This window comes from Myotis lucifugus, unplaced genomic scaffold, assembly GCF_000147115.1.
Source record: "Myotis lucifugus unplaced genomic scaffold, Myoluc2.0 scaffold_254, whole genome shotgun sequence".
Taxonomy (NCBI): domain Eukaryota; kingdom Metazoa; phylum Chordata; class Mammalia; order Chiroptera; family Vespertilionidae; genus Myotis; species Myotis lucifugus.
In genome coordinates this window covers 128,050-144,713 of record NW_005871302.1, presented here as the reverse complement: position 1 = coordinate 144,713, position 16,664 = coordinate 128,050, and the positions used below count along the sequence as shown (strand labels likewise).

At 56.4% G+C, this 16,664-nt stretch overlaps 1 protein-coding gene across 1 annotated transcript in view; it reads right to left on the bottom strand.

The window, feature by feature from the left end:
- Positions 1-1,747: 1,747 nt before the first annotated feature.
- GPR179 (G protein-coupled receptor 179) overlaps positions 1,748-16,664 on the bottom strand; it is a 20,716-nt gene continuing 5,799 nt past the window's right edge. The window contains exons 2-11 of the mRNA XM_006098960.3: positions 15,391-15,499; positions 12,937-13,024; positions 12,538-12,773; positions 11,440-11,508; positions 10,727-10,836; positions 10,189-10,427; positions 9,874-10,012; positions 9,255-9,360; positions 8,580-8,726; positions 1,748-6,826 (exon numbers count right to left, since the gene is read on the bottom strand). Coding sequence (XP_006099022.3) covers positions 1,748-6,826; positions 8,580-8,726; positions 9,255-9,360; positions 9,874-10,012; positions 10,189-10,427; positions 10,727-10,836; positions 11,440-11,508; positions 12,538-12,773; positions 12,937-13,024; positions 15,391-15,499 — 6,322 coding nt within the window. The remainder of the gene's footprint in view (positions 6,827-8,579; positions 8,727-9,254; positions 9,361-9,873; positions 10,013-10,188; positions 10,428-10,726; positions 10,837-11,439; positions 11,509-12,537; positions 12,774-12,936; positions 13,025-15,390; positions 15,500-16,664) is intronic.

Below are 16,664 nucleotides of genomic sequence, written 5' to 3'. Positions count from 1 at the left end.
ATTTCACAGCAGTGGGTATAGAGACAATGTTTTTGTTCCCAGCTCGACCAGACCCAATGGGATTGTTCTGAGGTGCGCAGTTAGCAAAATATGCATTGGTTCAGAAGCTGTGGGGTTAACCAGCCAGAGCCCAGAGCAACAACACACATCAAATACTTCTGTAGACAGGAGAACTAGGGTATTTAGTTCCTGAAAATGTGGGTTACTCCATTCATTTGCCTCCTTTTTGGAAATGTGGCCACTTTTTCTGTGACTTGCTGTATCTGCCCAGAGTATTTACATGCAGACTCATTTCCCCGTTGGGTATTTGGTCTTATTTTGCCTTTCCTCCTCGTGAATGGCATCAGTATCTGTTTAGTTAACATTGCCCAGTGCTGCCATGTTTAGCCTGCATGTTCCTACCCCCACTCACCACTGCCAATCCTGGGACTTCTTTGACCAATGTTTTTCTCTTTCCTCATTTCCCTCTGGTAGTATCACCTAATTCCAGCACTCTGTTATCTAGGATTGCTTAAGAAAGAGGAGCCTGATCTGACTTAAGAGAATAGAGCTGAGCTAAGAACAAGAGAGCTCCCTAAGAAAGAAGGCTTTGTATTTACACGATGCCCTTTCCCCAGCCCTCAGGCCTCTCACCTCCTCTGTAGCACTACTCTTTCTGGGGGCAGTTTATAGTGCTGGCTGCAAACAGGACCTCCTTTCTTTCTCAGGCTTCTCAGGAAGGAGACTGATGTGGGCCTCTTGTTACTGAGCAAGTGATTTGGAGTGGTTCTTGCATCAGAACCAGAGATTCCCTCTGGCTCCAGTTGCATTGACAACAGAGAGGGGTCCCTTTGATGACAGCACTGAAAGGCTAGGAGAGGGAGAAGGAGCCAGTGAGATGAACTCTAGACTGGCAAAAGATGGGGCAGGAAGAAGGGGCCATCTGAAAAAGCTAAACTGGGAGACACAGTGTCTAGAAGGGAGAACTCGACCTTGGCCCACATGGGGAGGACCTGGAGCGATTGCCTTTCCTTCTCTGCTCCGTCTCTGATATTGCTTTGGATGGCAGATGATATGGATGTAAGAGTGCTCGGTTGGCTCTGCTTCATTAGTAAACAAGGCAGGTCTAAGGATCGATTAAGCCGAAACTGGAGATCCAAAGTCAAAATGACAAGGTCTTAAGGCCTTTCAGGCACCTCCTTTGAGCCATTTAGGTTTTTCCTCTTATTTATCTTTGAACTTCAATTAAGTGGCTTCTTAAGCTTCCTATGGTGACCTGTATAGCCTTCTGTAACCCTCAGCCCCTGTACAGTCAGCACCTTGTTTGGTTTCGTTTCTTCTTTAAAACAAAAAGGTCCTTTGTAGACTTCAGAGAAGACTAGGGTCTCCCCGTGAGAAAATGTGGGCGGGCCAAACTGATTTCCTTTCATCCCTAACCTTGGCTTTCAAGTGAGTGTCTACACACAGACGGCTTGTGTTGCGTACTCTAGCTGGAAAGGAGGATTCATTAGGAGCAGAGGGTCTGGCCTTTGTTCGCTACAGGAGGAAGAATGGGAGATAAAGAGAGGGTACAACTTCCTGTAGGGATTTGAGCTGCACCCTTCCTGTACAATTTGTCTTTGAGTGAATTGACTTCTGGCTTTCCTGGAAAGGGGTGGTCAAGGGTCTTTGTTTCAGCTCTTCGGGGACACCTAGGACTTGGACAGGACTTTGGCTCCTGAAAGCCAGCCACCCGATGTTGGACCTCACACGAGTTTAAACGGAATTGTTACTCCCAATCCCAAGGATAGACAGTTGGAGGGACGAGTTCTTCATGTGGATCTTGGGAAGCCACTTCTCCTTGGTCTTCAGTTAGGGAAGAAGAATTCTGAGCCTCAGCTTCTTGGAGAGTTGGCCCTGGAGCTAAGCTGGTTCTTGGCCCGAGCCCTGAAGGCCCTTGGAATTCTCTGCCGCCTTCCGGAGTAAAAGAGCTGGCTGGCTGGCTCATTTGGGGGCGGGAGCACTTGCTTTCTGGAAGGAGGCTACCCAGAGGCCTCTGGATGGAAAGCCCTGGTGGGTTCTCAGGGCCTCTGGGGGAAAATGTTTCTGTCTGCGTTGCTGTTAAAGCCGGGAGGCCAGGCTCCTCAGATGGGGCTCTAGTTGCCTCCCAAGGACAGATGTCTGCCATGGTGCCCTTTATTTTATTTCCTTCTGGATCTGTGACTTCCCACTGATACAGCTCTGCCATCCTGCCCCCCACACTACTTGCTCCATGGGGACTGACTTGGGCTTGGTCAGTGTCCAGAGCATCTGGCTGGGGGAAGAGTCCCCCCGAATCCATGCCTGCCCAGGGGCAGACTGTCTCCTGCTCTCGGCTGCCTTTTGCTGCTGCTTTTGAAAAGTGTTCTCTAGTCCCGTCAGACCCTGCCTTTTGAAGGGTCTCTCCTTGCCCTTGGAGTGCTCTGTCCGCCTCCTGTTCTGAGCTCTCTTCCTCTGCGGCTGCTGTACTCATCTCCCAAGGGCAGATCTCTGCTCTCTTGGCAGAGGGAACCTCGACCGCTTCCCATGGACACACTTCTGCTAGCCTGGCCTCCACTCTGCCTGCTGCCTCAGAAGTGCCTTTGCTCCTGTCAGAAGCTTGTGGGGCTGGTGGTGGAGACAGACCTCCACTGTCTTGACTCTCCCAGGGACACACAGCCTCCTGCTTCCTGTCTGTCCTCTCTGGCTTTTCCTCAACTGCCCCAACTTCAGCTTCTGGTTTTTCTGGAGCTTCCCCCTCCTCTTGAGGTTCCCCTTTTCCGCTCGGTGTGGACACCCCTTCTTCAGGGATTCTTTCAGTCACCTCCCAGGGACAGACCTCTGCTTTGATGCTGCTGTCAGGCTGATGAGCCTTTGAGGCAGGAGCATCCCAGGGGCACACCTCAGCGTGCCTGCCCCCAACGCTGACCAGTCCCTGAGAGCCGGTTTTCGGTTGGTCAGGGCACTGCCTTTCGGGGCTGGAGGAAAAGATGGCCGGGGCCACGCTCTCCCATGGACAGATACACTGTAGCTCCTTGTTTGCTTTTTCCCCACCTTCAGTCGTGGCTTCTGCCTTTGAAGATGGAGCTTTTTCTTGGGTTATGTGTGCTTGGAGGGAACCCGTTTTGGGGTCTTGTATCAGGTCTCCTTTCTCCGCTCCCTCCTCATTGACTTCCAGGGCATGCTCCTCCGCCACTCTCCTACTCATGCTGCTGGCTGAGTCTGAGGCCTTCGGGGCCTGAGCAGAAGGTTCCCTCAGGTCCTTCTCCCAAGGACAAGTAGCTTCTTGCTCTTGACTCAGTTTTGTCTCTCTTTTTGATTTGTCTTCTTGCAGGGAGGTGAGTCTCCCCCTTTCTGGAGTTTTCTCCCTCTGCTCTGCTGAATCACTCCCCATCTCTCGTTCCAGTCCCTTCCCAGTAGCTCCTCCATTCACTTCCCAGGGACAGATCTTGGCTCTGTCATTGGTGGATGCTTCCTCTACTTCCCAGGGACACACCTCAGCTGGCCTGCCCCCCACATGATCCAGTTCTTGGAATCCAGCTTTTGGTCTGTCAGTATCCACAGGGTCTGAATGCTGAGAGCAGCTGCCTGGATCCAGGCTCGCCCGGGGACAGGCCACCTCCCACTCCCCAGCTGGCCTCTCTGGCTTCTTTGGAGCAGTAAGAGCTACCTCACCAGGCCCTGGATCTGCAGAACCCTTTCCTGTAATGCTTGGCAGTTTCCTAATGGCCTCACCGCCCAGAGCTTGCTCCTCCCCTGCTCCAGCGCTCACCTCCCAGGGACAGATCTCTGCCTTCTCAGCAGACAGGGTGTCCTCCACGTCCCACGGGCAGATTTCGGCAGTTTTGCTTCCCACACCGCCTGACACCTGGAAACCGGCTTTGGGTCTGTCTGTGTCTTGAGGACCCGGTTGTGGGTGGAATCTGCCAGGGTCCACACCCTCCCAAGGACAGACTGCTTCCCGCTTTTGGAGCTGTCCCTCAGGCTTCTCCCACGCGGTGACATCTTCGATTCCTGGTGTTTCAGGCATTTGCTCCTTGTCCTTTTGAGATTCTCCTCCTCTGGGTGCCTGTCCTGATGTCCAGTCCTCTGTTGCTTCACTTACCTCCCAGGGACAGATTTCTGCCTTGGCAGGTGGTACTGCCTTTCCCTCTGGCTCAAGGTCTTCCCGTGGGCACACCTGCGTGGCTCTGCTTCCTCCCTTGCTGGGGAGTTGGCCACCAGCTCTGGAGGAGGAATTGTCCAGACACGGGCTGGAGTGCCCAGGGGCTGTGCTCTCCTCGGGACACAGCGACTCCTGCTGTGGACCACAGGTCTGCACTGCTTTCCCAGTCTGTGCCCCTACCTCCCCAAAGAGCCCGTTTCTGGAGGCTTGACCCTCTTCTTGGGCAGAGTCTCCACCGGTCCCCTGACGTAGCATTTCCTTCCCCACGTCCTCATCACCCAGCTCCCAGGGACAAATCTCTGCTTTCCTGATCGCAGGAGCCTCTCCTGCCTCCCAGGGACACACCTCCGCAATGCTCCCCGAGCACCCGGGAGTTCCTGGGGCCTCCATAGCGATTGCTAAGGGGCCACGGAAATCAGTCCTCTCCCACGAGCAGAGAGACTCCAAGTCTCTGCCCAGTTTCCGTTCTTTCCCGGAGGCTGCTTTCTTGGGACTTTTCTGCTTTTCCTGGGGGAGCGTCTTCACTCCCTCCTGGGATGGTTTCTCGTTCTCTCCTCCCCTTGCCTCCCAGGGACAGAGCTCTGCCTTGGCCGTGTCAGGTGCATGCACCTCTGGGCCTGTGACTTCCTGCGGACGCTTTTCCACCTCTTTAGCCTCCATACCGCCCGCTGCCTCAGACCTGCCCTCGGTTCTCTCAGAGTCCTGAGGGGACAGGTCCCTGGGATGGGCATTCTCCCAGGGACACACTGCCTCCTGCCCCCTGACCAGCCTCTCTGGCTTCTTCCGAGCCAGGGCAGCCACACCTTTAGGCTCGGATTCTTCTGGGGCTTTCCCCCTCCCTCCTCGGGAGTCAGCCAGATCTTGTCTTAATGCCCCCCTCTCCGGGCCTCCGCTCACCTCCCAGGGGCAGATTTCAGCCTTGTTGCTGTCAGGCAGACTTGTGTCTGACTCAGGGACTTCCCAGGGGCAAACCTCCGCCACCCTGCAGCCAGCACTGCCCAGGGGCTGGAGGCTGGCTCTGGGCAGCTCCTGCCTCCCTGCAGGGGCTTCTCTTGCTTGCTCAGCACTTTTGTCCCCAACGGTGGCCTGCCTGTCTTGCCCCCGTGTGGCAGGCCCTGTTCCACCTGCTCTCTCAACACCCCCCTCCCCTTGGCCCTGAGCTGTCCTGCCTCTGTCTTCTTCTTGTTCCCTGCTGCCCTCCTGGTGACAGCCGTGGAGCATTCTGCTGGTGTGTGCATTCTGTTGGTTCTGGAGGGACTCCTCATCTTCGCAGGGGGCGAGGGCCGCCTGCTTACTCACCACCTTGCGCCCGCCTAGCCTGGGGGACCTGGGGCATGCCCCCACCCCCTCTCCTGAAGCTCGGCCCTTGTCTTTCTCAGGACTCCCTTCCCCCCTCCCCCTTTCCCTGTGTGTGCTCCGGGAACGGGTCAGAGCTTTGATAGCCAGGCCCAGGCTGCGCACGGAACCCTGCTGAACAGGGCTCTTGAGGCTGTGGGATTTGGAAAAGATCTTGGGCCTGTCCTCGTCCACATCATCAGCTTCCCCCTGGAGACGCCTGTCCTCCGTGTCCATCCCATTCTCCCCAGCACCCTTTTTCTCTACTGCTACAGAGAGGGCCCTCCAGAGCCTGGCCCGAGCTGGGGCAGGGGAGTGGTGGCCTCGCTCTGGGCCTGAGGGGCCTTCCTGAGCCACATTGTCTTTCTTGACTGGCAGCTCTGCATTCTCCCAAGGGCAGATGAAGGTGAGTAAGCTGGGGCTTTGGGCGAGTATTGGGACTGCCGCCAAGGCAGGGCCTGGAGCCAGAACCGGGGCTGGACCTGGTATGAGAGCTGGAGCCAAGGCGGAAGCGGGAGACAGCATCCTTGGCTCTCCCCGGCAGGCCCCAGGCAGGGCCATGATGGGCGTGGAGGCCTGGTGCTGGATGGGGGGGTGAGGCAGCCTTCGGGCAGCCTCCCCCTGAAGCTTCCCAGGGGCATAGGAGCTGTCCATGCTGCCGCTGCTCTTGGCAGGGGAAGGTGGGGCTGACAGAGGGGCCCCTCGGGCTCCCTCCAGCCTCCTGGCCGATGGCCTCCGAACTGGGCTCGCCTCTGCCTTCTTCCTCTCCTCTCGTTCCTTTGCCTGCCGGTAGGTCTCCTCCAGATAGGCCTGGCTGGCCACCAGCAGGGCCTTTTCCCCGGAGCCAGCCATGACGCTGAGCGACTTCTGCAGGGAGGCAGGCCGGGCTCTGGGGAGCCTCTCTCCCACCGTCAGGTTGTGGGCGCTGGCCGACCTAAAGCCCAGGGCAGGAGGCCCCTCTGCCAGCTCCCGGCTCTCTGCCCGGGAGGCCCTCTTGGCCAGCTTCCTCCTCAGCAGTGAGTCGAGGAGGGGTGGGTTCTGCTCCCCGCAGTGGTTGTGGTCGTAGGTGCTGCGGGACTTGCGCAGGGCCCCTGGCCCCTCGGGTTCTTGGAGGCTGGAGCTGAGGAGCCGGCGGCGGGAGGAGCTGGGCAGGCTGCTGCGGCCCGGGGAGCCCGAGTCCCGGGAGTGCTGCCGGGCCAGGGCCTCGGGGAACTCCGCCAGGTACCTCACAAAGGAGCGGCCCAGGCCCGGCCGCGCGCTGCCCCGCTTCTTGGGCAGGTGGGGGTTGTTAGCAGCCATTTCCTTGGTCTTGTGGACCTCTAGCTGGGTGTAGAGCTTCTTCAGCTCATCCTGGGGGAAGAGAGGACCAGGAGAGCAGAGCTGACATGGGGACCGACGGGCTAGTCTCTCCATCCACTGGCTGCACTGTTACCCTCCTCAGCCCTTATTTAGACCATTTTCTCTGGGGAGTCGCTTCCCCCCAAGCTGTGTCCCTTCCTTGCTTTAAACATCTCAGGGCCTAGCCAGTTTGGCTCAGTGGATAGAGCGTCAGCCCACGGACTGAAGGGCCCTGGGTTCTATTCTAGTCAAGGGCATGAACCTCGGTTGCAGGCTTCATCCCAGTCCTGGTTGGGGTGCATGCGGGAGGCAACCAATCGATGTGTCTCTCTCACATCAATGTTTCTCTCCCTCCGTCTCTCCCAGTCCTTTCCACTCTCTCTAAAAATCAATGGAAAAATATCCTCAGGTGAGGATAAGCCAAAAATAAATAAAAATAAATAATCCTCTCAGCCCAGCCAGCATGGCTCAGTGGTTGAGCATTAACCTATGAACCAGGAGGTCACGGTTCAATTCTGGGTCAGGACAAATCCCTGGGCTTTGGGCTCGATCCCCAGTAGGGGGCGTGCAGGAGGCAGCCAATCAATGATTATCTCTCATCATTGATGTTTCTCTCTCTTCCTCTCTGAAATCAATAAAAATAAAATAAACCTCTCAGAATTCACCACTCCATTTCTGCAAGACCAACACCAGCCTGGTTCCCAGCCAGACCCGCTCAGCTCTGAGGATGCAGTGTGTATGCATTTCCCTGGGCACTCTGTTTGAGGGGGCAGGAAACCTGAGTTTGAGGCTGCTGACTTATCATGCCCCTCGAGGGTGTTTTCTTGACCTCTCTGAGCCTCTGCTTCTATAAAATAACACTAACTGGCTGCCTGGTGTTAGCTTCCTTAGAAGGATTATGTGAGTTTGAGGGACTAGTGGGTATGAAAAGTGCCATATTCAGGTGTAAATGATACAGTGGGGCCTTGAAAGTCTTTTATACTTTTGGTCATTCTCCCCAGAGCCAGCATAGGGAGAGTAGATTGGTTGCTGCTCCGCAAAGTGGAGACCAGGGGTGGCGTGGCCGTGGCCGTGGCCGTGGCCTCCACACTCTCTGGGGTCCCTGCAGGATCGGGGTCTCAGCTCAGCCTCTCCCCGCGGGCTGGAGGCCGGGCAGGCAGAGCTCAGAGGGTGTGGGGGACACAAGGGGGAATGAGAGGCAGAGGCAGTGGGGACGGGAAGGAATTGGGAGATGAAAACAAGCCGGTGTAGAGGCGGGCCCCAGTGGAGGCGGAGGGATGGGCAGAATGGCTAGTGAGGGTTCCCCACACTTTACGTTTTATAAGACAATGGGCTTAGTCCGCCAGGTCTCCTTATTTCCTATCCTCTGAGCCCCTTATGAGGGTTCCCATGACTGTAATGCTATCCCTAAGCAGAAAAGTGTGAGTACAGATGTGCTCCCGGGAGACTCAGGAAGAACTTCCTTCTCTAAGAGCCAGGTTCAGGGAAAGGGGACCCTCGGTAGCTGCCTGAGCTGCCCGGCCTCAACTGACTAGAGTCCCCCACTGCCCCTGTGATGCCCCTGCTGCTGGGGGACATGGAATGAGAGCTCCACTCACAGCTCTGCCTCCAACTTTAAATAGAGTCAGGGAAGTAGCTCAGGGCAGTGGTAGAGAAGGAGGGAGGCAAGTCTTGGAAAGCTAGGAGCAGGGCAGCAGCGCTCCCTGCCGGGTCCCTGGAAGCTAGCACCAAAGGGAGGCGAAGAGGGCGGGAGGGCGGTGCCTACCCGAATGTCTCCAGGGTCCAGGCTGCGCTCGCTCCAAGCTGAGACGGTGCTGCTGTTGAAGTAGGAGCCTGAGCGCTGCAGGTCCAGCTCGTCCTCATACTCCTCATCCACCATCTCCTCTCGGGGAGGAGCCCCCGGCTTCCAGAACTGGCCAGGGAAAGGCGGGTTGGGAAAAAGACTCACCTGGGTCTCTGTTCACCACCCCCCCCCCCACCGGCCCCCGGGAATAAGTCTTCATGAACCCTCACCCCCTCTCTGACTCAGAATTCCGGGGTCTGAAGACTTGCTTCCTCTCACCCTCCCTGATCTCGAGCTTAGAGACCAGGGGCTCTCGGCCTCCTGCCTCTGCAACTCCTAGCCATGTCTTCTGCTCCCCACCCCTCTCTCTGTAACTGCTTCCGAGGTGATGTTCAGAGTCCGCCCACCTTAAAGCTTGGTTACCAAGACCCCTCCAGTCCTCCCTCTCATGTTCCTTGCCCAGGGGTTGGCGGTAGCTTCCTCCCCCGAGGGGGCTCCTTCCTTAGGGTCAGAGCCCGCACACCCACAGGGTGTCCTCTTCACCGGGACCTGGAGATGGCGCTGCTGCTGCTGCAGATCCACGGTGCCCCTGACACGGGGAGGGGGGGGGTTAGCGGGGGGAGGTCTGCCTTATATCCTGGAGGGGGAAGAGCTCACCTTAGGAATGAAGAGCAGAGCCAGGGTGGCGGTGACTGTGCTGTGGGTGTGGAAGAAGAAGAGGAGGAGGGTCCAGTCCGGGTGCAGGGAGGGAACCAGCACAAACCTGAGTGTGATGGGAGGGAGCTTCTTACTGTGGGTGGGGGTGGCCTCTTCCCCCTCCCCACTCCCCCTGTCCGAGCTCCAGCCTGATCTCCATGGAGCTACGGGTGGGGTGAGGAGGGCACGCTTCCTTCTCGCCCTCTCTGGGATGGAGGTCCTGCCTCAAGGAGCCCTCCCATACTCCAGCTCGCCTTCTCTGGCTGCCTACAGTACAGGCCTGTGCCCCACAACCCTATTACGGACACACGGCAGGCATGCTACTGGGACAGCTGAGATGGGAGGTGGGAGAGTCAGGGAGAACTGAGCGAGTGTGGGAGGCACTTCCTCTTCCTGGGTGTTGGGTGAGACGTGGGGTACGAGAAGGGTATCCGTGGGTAGGGAGAGAGCTCCAGGTGGGGGGCCTTCCTCACCTAGCCAGTGTTGTAGGGATGGCCATGAGAAGGGGGTGCCCTCATCTAGGAGAAGCGAGGAGTAGTGTTGGGTGGGGAGGAGCCGTGAGCAGGGGGGCCGTCCTCACCTGGCTGCATAGAAGGCAGCAGAGAGCAGCAGCTCGTTGTGCAGGGCGATGCCCATGTAGCGCGGCTCCTGGAAGGCGGAGGGCACCGCCCGAGTGGCGTAGCAGAGGAAGCTGCCCCAGCACAGGAGCAGCATCTCGGCTGTGGGGAAGCGTGAGGGGCAGAGCCGGCACGCCCTCAGCAGCCAGCCTACCCCTTTCTCTGTAGGGTTTGCTGGGAGGAACCGGGGCGAGGGGTCAGGGTTCAGGGTACAAGGCCGGAGGGGCTGGGCCAGAGGCCCCGTGGAAATGCAGAGCCGGGCCCAGAGCGAGACTCACCAACAGCCATGGTGTAGTCCCAGCGGTCGTGATGGCAGAGGTAGAAGTGGCGGCCCGTGCGAGTGTGGCCCCGGGTCACCAGGGGGGTGTGCAGCCCGCCTCGCTCCAGGACCCTCACTGTCCACACCGCCAGGAAGCCCAGCACCAGCAGCAGGAGCAGCCCCAGGCGCCGAAGCTGCTGCCCACTGCTTGGATGGGGGCCCCGCTGGGCCGTTCGAGACAGAAACAGCTGGAGCACTCTACAGGGGTATAGATGGTGGGTGGGGGAGAGGGGAGGGCCTAGCAGAGGGGCCAGGGCTCTGTCCTCTGACCATTGCTTCCCTCCCCTCCACATGTACCTGTTGCCCCATCCCTTCCATGGTTCGCTGCCTCCTTACCCCCAGAAAAGTGATGTGGGGGGAGGACAACAGTGCTGGGGGCAGGCCTTGGGGACAGGGAGTGGAGCTGGTAGGGATCTGACTGTGAAGAACTCCATTCCACCAGTGAGCTGGGGTGGCGGGAGTGAGCAGCGTGAGCGCAGGCCTGCTCCGGCCCCTACCTGTAAAGCTTGAGTATAATGGTGCCGTAGACAATGGCAAAACCCAGCAGCCGGACCCAGCGGAGAGCAATGCAGCGGAATACACTGGGCTTGAAGTACAGGATGAAGACCTGTTTGGGGGGAGAGGGGAGCAAAAATGGCTGCTTTCCACTGCACTCCTACTATGTGCCAGGCCTCCTAACACCCTTGTCATAGAAGCATCATCATCTCCATTCTGCATGGGAGCAGCTTAAGAATCAGAGAGGTGCCCTGGCCGGTGTGGCTCGGTTGGGCCTTGTCCCATGCACAAAAGGATTGCTGATTCGATTCCACACGCCCGGGTTGTGGGCTCAATCTCCTGTAGGGGGTGTGCAGGAGGCAGCTGATCTGTTCCCCTCTTACATCGATAGTTCTCTCTCTCTCCCTTTCCCTTCCTCTCTCTCTAAAAAAAGAAATAAATAATAAAAAAACTTTATTTATAAAAAAGAATCAGAGAGGTTAGGGAACTTGTCCTAAGTCACACAGTGGGTCATAGGGTTCTTTTAAGCTTGGACTGTTTGCTTCCAGAGCTCACTAGGCCAGCCTGCCATTTGCTGATCTGATTTGGAGGTCTCTTAACCCCCGCCCCTGACAGGGCAGAGAGGACGTATTCCGTATTCCGGGGTTTGGAGGGTTCCACATTGGGACTGCGGGGACCCTGGGGGGTGGAGGTCAGCCTCTGGCCACAAACTCACAGGGAAGTAAAGCAGCAGGGATCCAAAAAGGATGGTTTCCAGCAGGACAACTCCAGATGCCCGGATCCTCTGTGAACCCAGGAACGAGAGAGGCGGGTAAGCAGGGAAGTGGGAGGACAGCCCGGATGGCGGTGCTGGAGGTGGTCCTTAGACCTGTTTTAGGGGTCACTCAGTGGTCCTGGGCTAAGACTTTGCCCCATAACATTATCTCCGCCCTCCATCCATAGCCGCACTCCTATTCCCACCACAGGCGCTCAGCTCCCCTGGTACGAAGCCTGGCTAAGGCCCAGGTTTCAGCCCCCATCAGCCTAGCCCCATTCTCCTCCCCACCCCAGCCGGGGCCTTGCTGCAGACGTGGGCTCAGATCAGAGGCCGCTGAAGCTGGAAGGTACCTCATGCATTCCTCCAAGCTTTGGTTCAGGCTGCTCCCTCGTCTAGAGAGCTCCATCCCTGCCCGGTAACCATCTGGCTGAGCTTCCAATGGCACATTCTCCAGAAAGTCTTCCCATGTCAGCGCAGGCAGGACAACTGGGTCCTTTCCTGAGCTGCCACAGAAGCCAACACAAAACTCTGTCCTCAACCCTGTCTTGCTCCATTCACCTGGGCGCTCCTGAAGGGTCCAGATCACTTCCCCTAGTACCTACACACTATTTCGAATCAAGTCAAGTGCCTTCATTTTACAGGTGAAGAAACAGGTCTAGCCCTAGCCGGTTTGGCTCAGTGGATAGAGCGTCGGCCTGTGGACTGAAAGGTCCCGGGTTCGATTCCAGTCAAGGGCACATGCCCGGGTTGCAGGCTCGATCCCCAGTAGGGGGCGTGCAGGAGGCAGCCAGTCAATGATTCTCTCTCATCATTGATGTTTCCATCTCTCTCTCCCTTTTCCTTCCTCTCTGAAATCAATAAAAATATGTTAAATAAAGAAAAAGAAACAGGTCTAAGTGGTGAGGTCACCCACCTAATGTCACATAGTGTGTTCGATTAAGAATCAAGGCCAGAACCCATTTCTCCCAAATTCTAGTAGCCTCTGGTCTCGTTGGTGCTCGGGACCCGAGATGGGTAGGACGTGTGTGTAGGAGAGAGATGTGGAGCCTGGCTTACCTTGCTCCGGCGGCAGCGGTAGGAGACCAGCATGCTCAGGAAGACAGTCAGCATGCAGCAGGCCTGGCAGGCCAACACTGCTGCCCGCAAGGCCAGGGCCTCCTCTACCAGGCATGGCGTGGCGTCCATGCAGCTGGTGCAGCCCTCAGCACAAGGCTGGCACTGAAGCAGCCTTCCGGAGCCGCCTTGCGGGAACCCAAATTGCCCGGTAGGCGGGGTGGCATTCTCCTCTAACCCTATAAAGAACAAGATGGGCGCAGAGGGAGCGGCAGGGCTGGGGCATGCTGAGATCCTAGCCTTCTCTCCCAGTGGTCACCACAGCCCTGTCCTGCCCTCCTCTGGTGGCTCTGGGGTAGGGTCAGGAGGGGAGGAAGGAGGAAGGACTCCACGAAGACATACCCCAGGCGAGGCTTGCCCCGTAGAAGCCAGGTTGGCAGCGGCAGAGGTAGCGGCCAAGGACAAAGCCCTGACTCTCCAGAGGGATGCACTGTGGGAATGACCAAAAAACAAACAAACAAACAATAGATATTTGTATGGGGCTTTCCCTCCTGGGAAGAGATGGAGGATCCATCTACCTTCCTACCCATTGCCCCTGGGTCCACACGAGGGCATCTCACCAGAAGCCCTCCTTAGTCCCAGGGAAGCCTTCCCTCTGTGGGAGCCCTACTGTACCCCACACCCACGGCCACTCTTCAAGAGACACCCAAGCCAAGAGGATGGGGCTAGAGCACCCTTTTATTCAGACCAGCAGTGACAGGAGCCTCACGGGTCCCATTTCCCAGTGCCCAGCTGGGTGAGTGAGGTGCTGCGGCAGATGGAAGTAGCAAGAACTCTGAGCCCAACCACACCCGTGTGCCTGCATCCTGCTTCAAAGGGTCCCTTCAGCCTCCCCCGTGGGCATGCCAGTGGGTTGAAAAGGCTCCCACAGAGGAGTGGCTTCCTCCATCAGGGGCCATCTGGCCTTGGCACAGGCCTGCTTTCCCCAGCCCTAATGCCAGGCTCATGCCAGGCTGGTGGGACGCCAAGGACAGCTCTTTATTCCACCTCCGCCCATTAATAGTTCCCCAGCAGGGGACAGAGCAGACCTCGGAGCTAGGTGAGGAAGACGAGCCATGGATGAAACCAGATCTGCTGTAGGGGAAGGCTGGAAACAGCACTCGGCAAAGGAAAGGGTGAACCCTCAGAGATCCTTTTTTTTAAAAATTTTTAATATTTTGTGTATATTTTTATTGATTGAAGGGAGAGGGGTATAGAGATAGAAACATCAATGACGAGAGAGATTCATTGATCAGCTGCCTCCTGCAACCCCCATCCTCCTACTGGGGATCGTGCCCTGACTGGGAATAGAACCGTGACTTCCTGGTTCATGTGTCAATGCTCAACCACTGAGCCACACTGGCCAGGCAAACCCTTGGAGATTCTATATCCAGCCCGACTTCACCAAGAAAGGTTAGAGGGTGCTGCTTCTGAAATCTCGGCCCAGCTTCCCCTCTTGCCTGAACCACTGGAACGCGTTCTGCTCCTGCCACCGTCCTGCACAAGCAGACCAAAGCCTGCCCAGAGACGCGACTGTGGCTAGGATTTAAAATGCACCGGACAGGAGGGTCCCTTCTCTGTCCCTGGACTTACAGCTTTAAACACATGTGCCCTGAAGAGCAGCAGATGCCCCAACTGGCCCCAGGGCTGCAGGGCTCGCCTTGGCTTCAGTCCAGCTCAGGAACAGGCACGTATCAATGTGACTGTGGAGCAGGTTAGTGCACTGGCCTCCCAGTTCCCCAGTACTGGGCTCGCAGGATGACCAGCCGTTGCTTTCCATTATCCAGATTCTTCCGCATCCATGGCTTCGATTCTGCTGGCATCTGGCCTGGGTTCCATCGCCTATACCAGTGGTCGGCAAACCACTCGCGAGCCACATGCGGCTCTTTGGTCCCTTGAGTGTGGCTCTTCCATAAAATACCACGTGTGGGCGCGCACGTACAGTGCGAAGTTGACTTAAAACTTTCAGTAAAGTTTATTAAGTTAATTTTAGGGAATGCTGTGGAGTGAAAGAAGATGTAGTGTCGAGGATTGAGAAAGGTATGTTGAGATGGTTTGGACATAGAGAGAGGATGAATGAAAGGAGATAGACGAAACAAGTATACAAGACGAGGGTGGATGGGAGAGTTGGAAGGGGTCGACCTCAGTGAACGTATCTCAATCAGATTGAGGACGTTTTTAGCAAAGGCCAGCTTAGGAGTACCCTAATTAAGTTAATAACAATGTACCTACCTATATAGTTTAAGTTTAAAAAATTTGGCTCTCAAAAGAAATTTCAATCGTTGTACTGTTGATATTTGGCTCTGTTGACTAATGAGTTTGCTGACCACTGACCTATACCATCCCAGAGCTCTTCAAGCTCCTGCTGTGGTTAGGTTCCTCCCACAACTCAACCAGCAACTCCACTTATTTCAACAAACACCAACTGAGCATCCCTTGTGGGTCAGGAGGAGCCTGGAGCGCTGGTGACATGACATGACAATGTGGTCCCCGAGAAGGGAGGGGATGACTAATAGAGGCTCAGAAGATGGCCCTGGAGAGGGACCCTGGAGCCCCCAGTACCAGAAGGGAAAGCAGACAGGGCGGCTCACTGACATTTCAAAGAAACGAGGGTGGCTGTCTTGGGTAAAGGGTGGGGGTAGCCTGTACATGTCCCCACCTTTTAAAAGCCTGCAAACCCGTTTTTAGCTCATCACTCGGGGCTCCCCTGAAGCCCTGAAAGGCTGGTGTGCCTTTGTCAGCTGCTCCTGGGAGCTGGGTGGTGGCAGTGGTGAGAAAGGGAGGAGTCAGGACCCTATGCCGCACCCCCATCCTTACCTGGGTGCTGTTGAGATCACACAGGTGCGTGTTAGAGTACCATCCTGGGCCGCTGGCACACTGATTGATGTCCACCATCTGAAGATCTATGTCCATCTGCACCTGCCCCCTAGGGCAGTGATTGGCAGTTAGAGGCATAGTGAAGGCTGCCAAGGTAGACATGTGTTCCTGGGCCCCAAACTATGGGCAATGCAAGCTCTGCAAATTAGCACAGCGGTTGCAGTGTGCGGAGAGGGCACACGTGCATCCCATTTCTCCAACGCTAGGAACCCTCACTGTCTCTGTAGGCAACAATCCCTCTCCCCCTAGGTCGTCTCCCATCCCCATCCCTCAGCCTTTCAACATCCTAGCGTTTCCTGGTTTCTATCAATTGATAGGGGGAGGGGGCATGTCAAGACATTTGGGAGCTGGGACTTTGATGATCTGTTTGAAGGGGATTTTCACACGTTCCCACTGCATGTACACACACACACACACACACACACACTCACACACATACACATTTGGAACTCAAGTATTAACCACCCCTTACTCTGCCCAAATCAGAATTCATCATAGCATACTCTGCCCAAATCAGAATTCATCATAGCAAAGGAGATATGGAATGGAAAAGCCCCGAGTTAGAGCTGCCAGGCCCAAGGGCTCCCAACCCCTGCTCTGGTTGAGTTGGGAGAGAGCTGGCGGGGAGCCGAGCTTCCTGGGGGCAGCAGGGAAAAACAATGTTATTGTTGAATGTCTTGAAGTACTGTGCCCACTGGCTGCCTCCTTCCCACCAGGACTCCCAGTCACCTCTTCATCCTGGCTGAGGGGGGTCAGTTATTTGAGGGGTGTCACAGACTCCTGGGCCAGGACAGTAGGAGAGTGGAACTTACTTGATATGAGAATATAGCCATTGGGAGTGACCCTGAGAACCTGGCCAACTGCTGAGCAGAAGGGGCAATGGTTTCAAGTGTCCCCCCACCCCCACCCCAGCCAAGACCTTTCCTTCTCTTGGGAAACCCTCCTTCCACAGCTCTGAATTGCTAGAAAGCAGCGGGTTTAGCTCCCGAAGCGCCCATCTGGCTCCTCCAACATGCCTGGTGCATGGATTATCATTTTCATCCACACCAAGCCCTCTCACACTCAGACCTGGGGGCCGAGACCTACACCTGGCTATATCCACACATCTTACATCTGTGCACACATATGTGTCTCCCTATGTGTCAATACGTTGATCCCTACACAGTGCACAGTATGTACACTCACACCTATATGTGTTCACACAGTTACACATA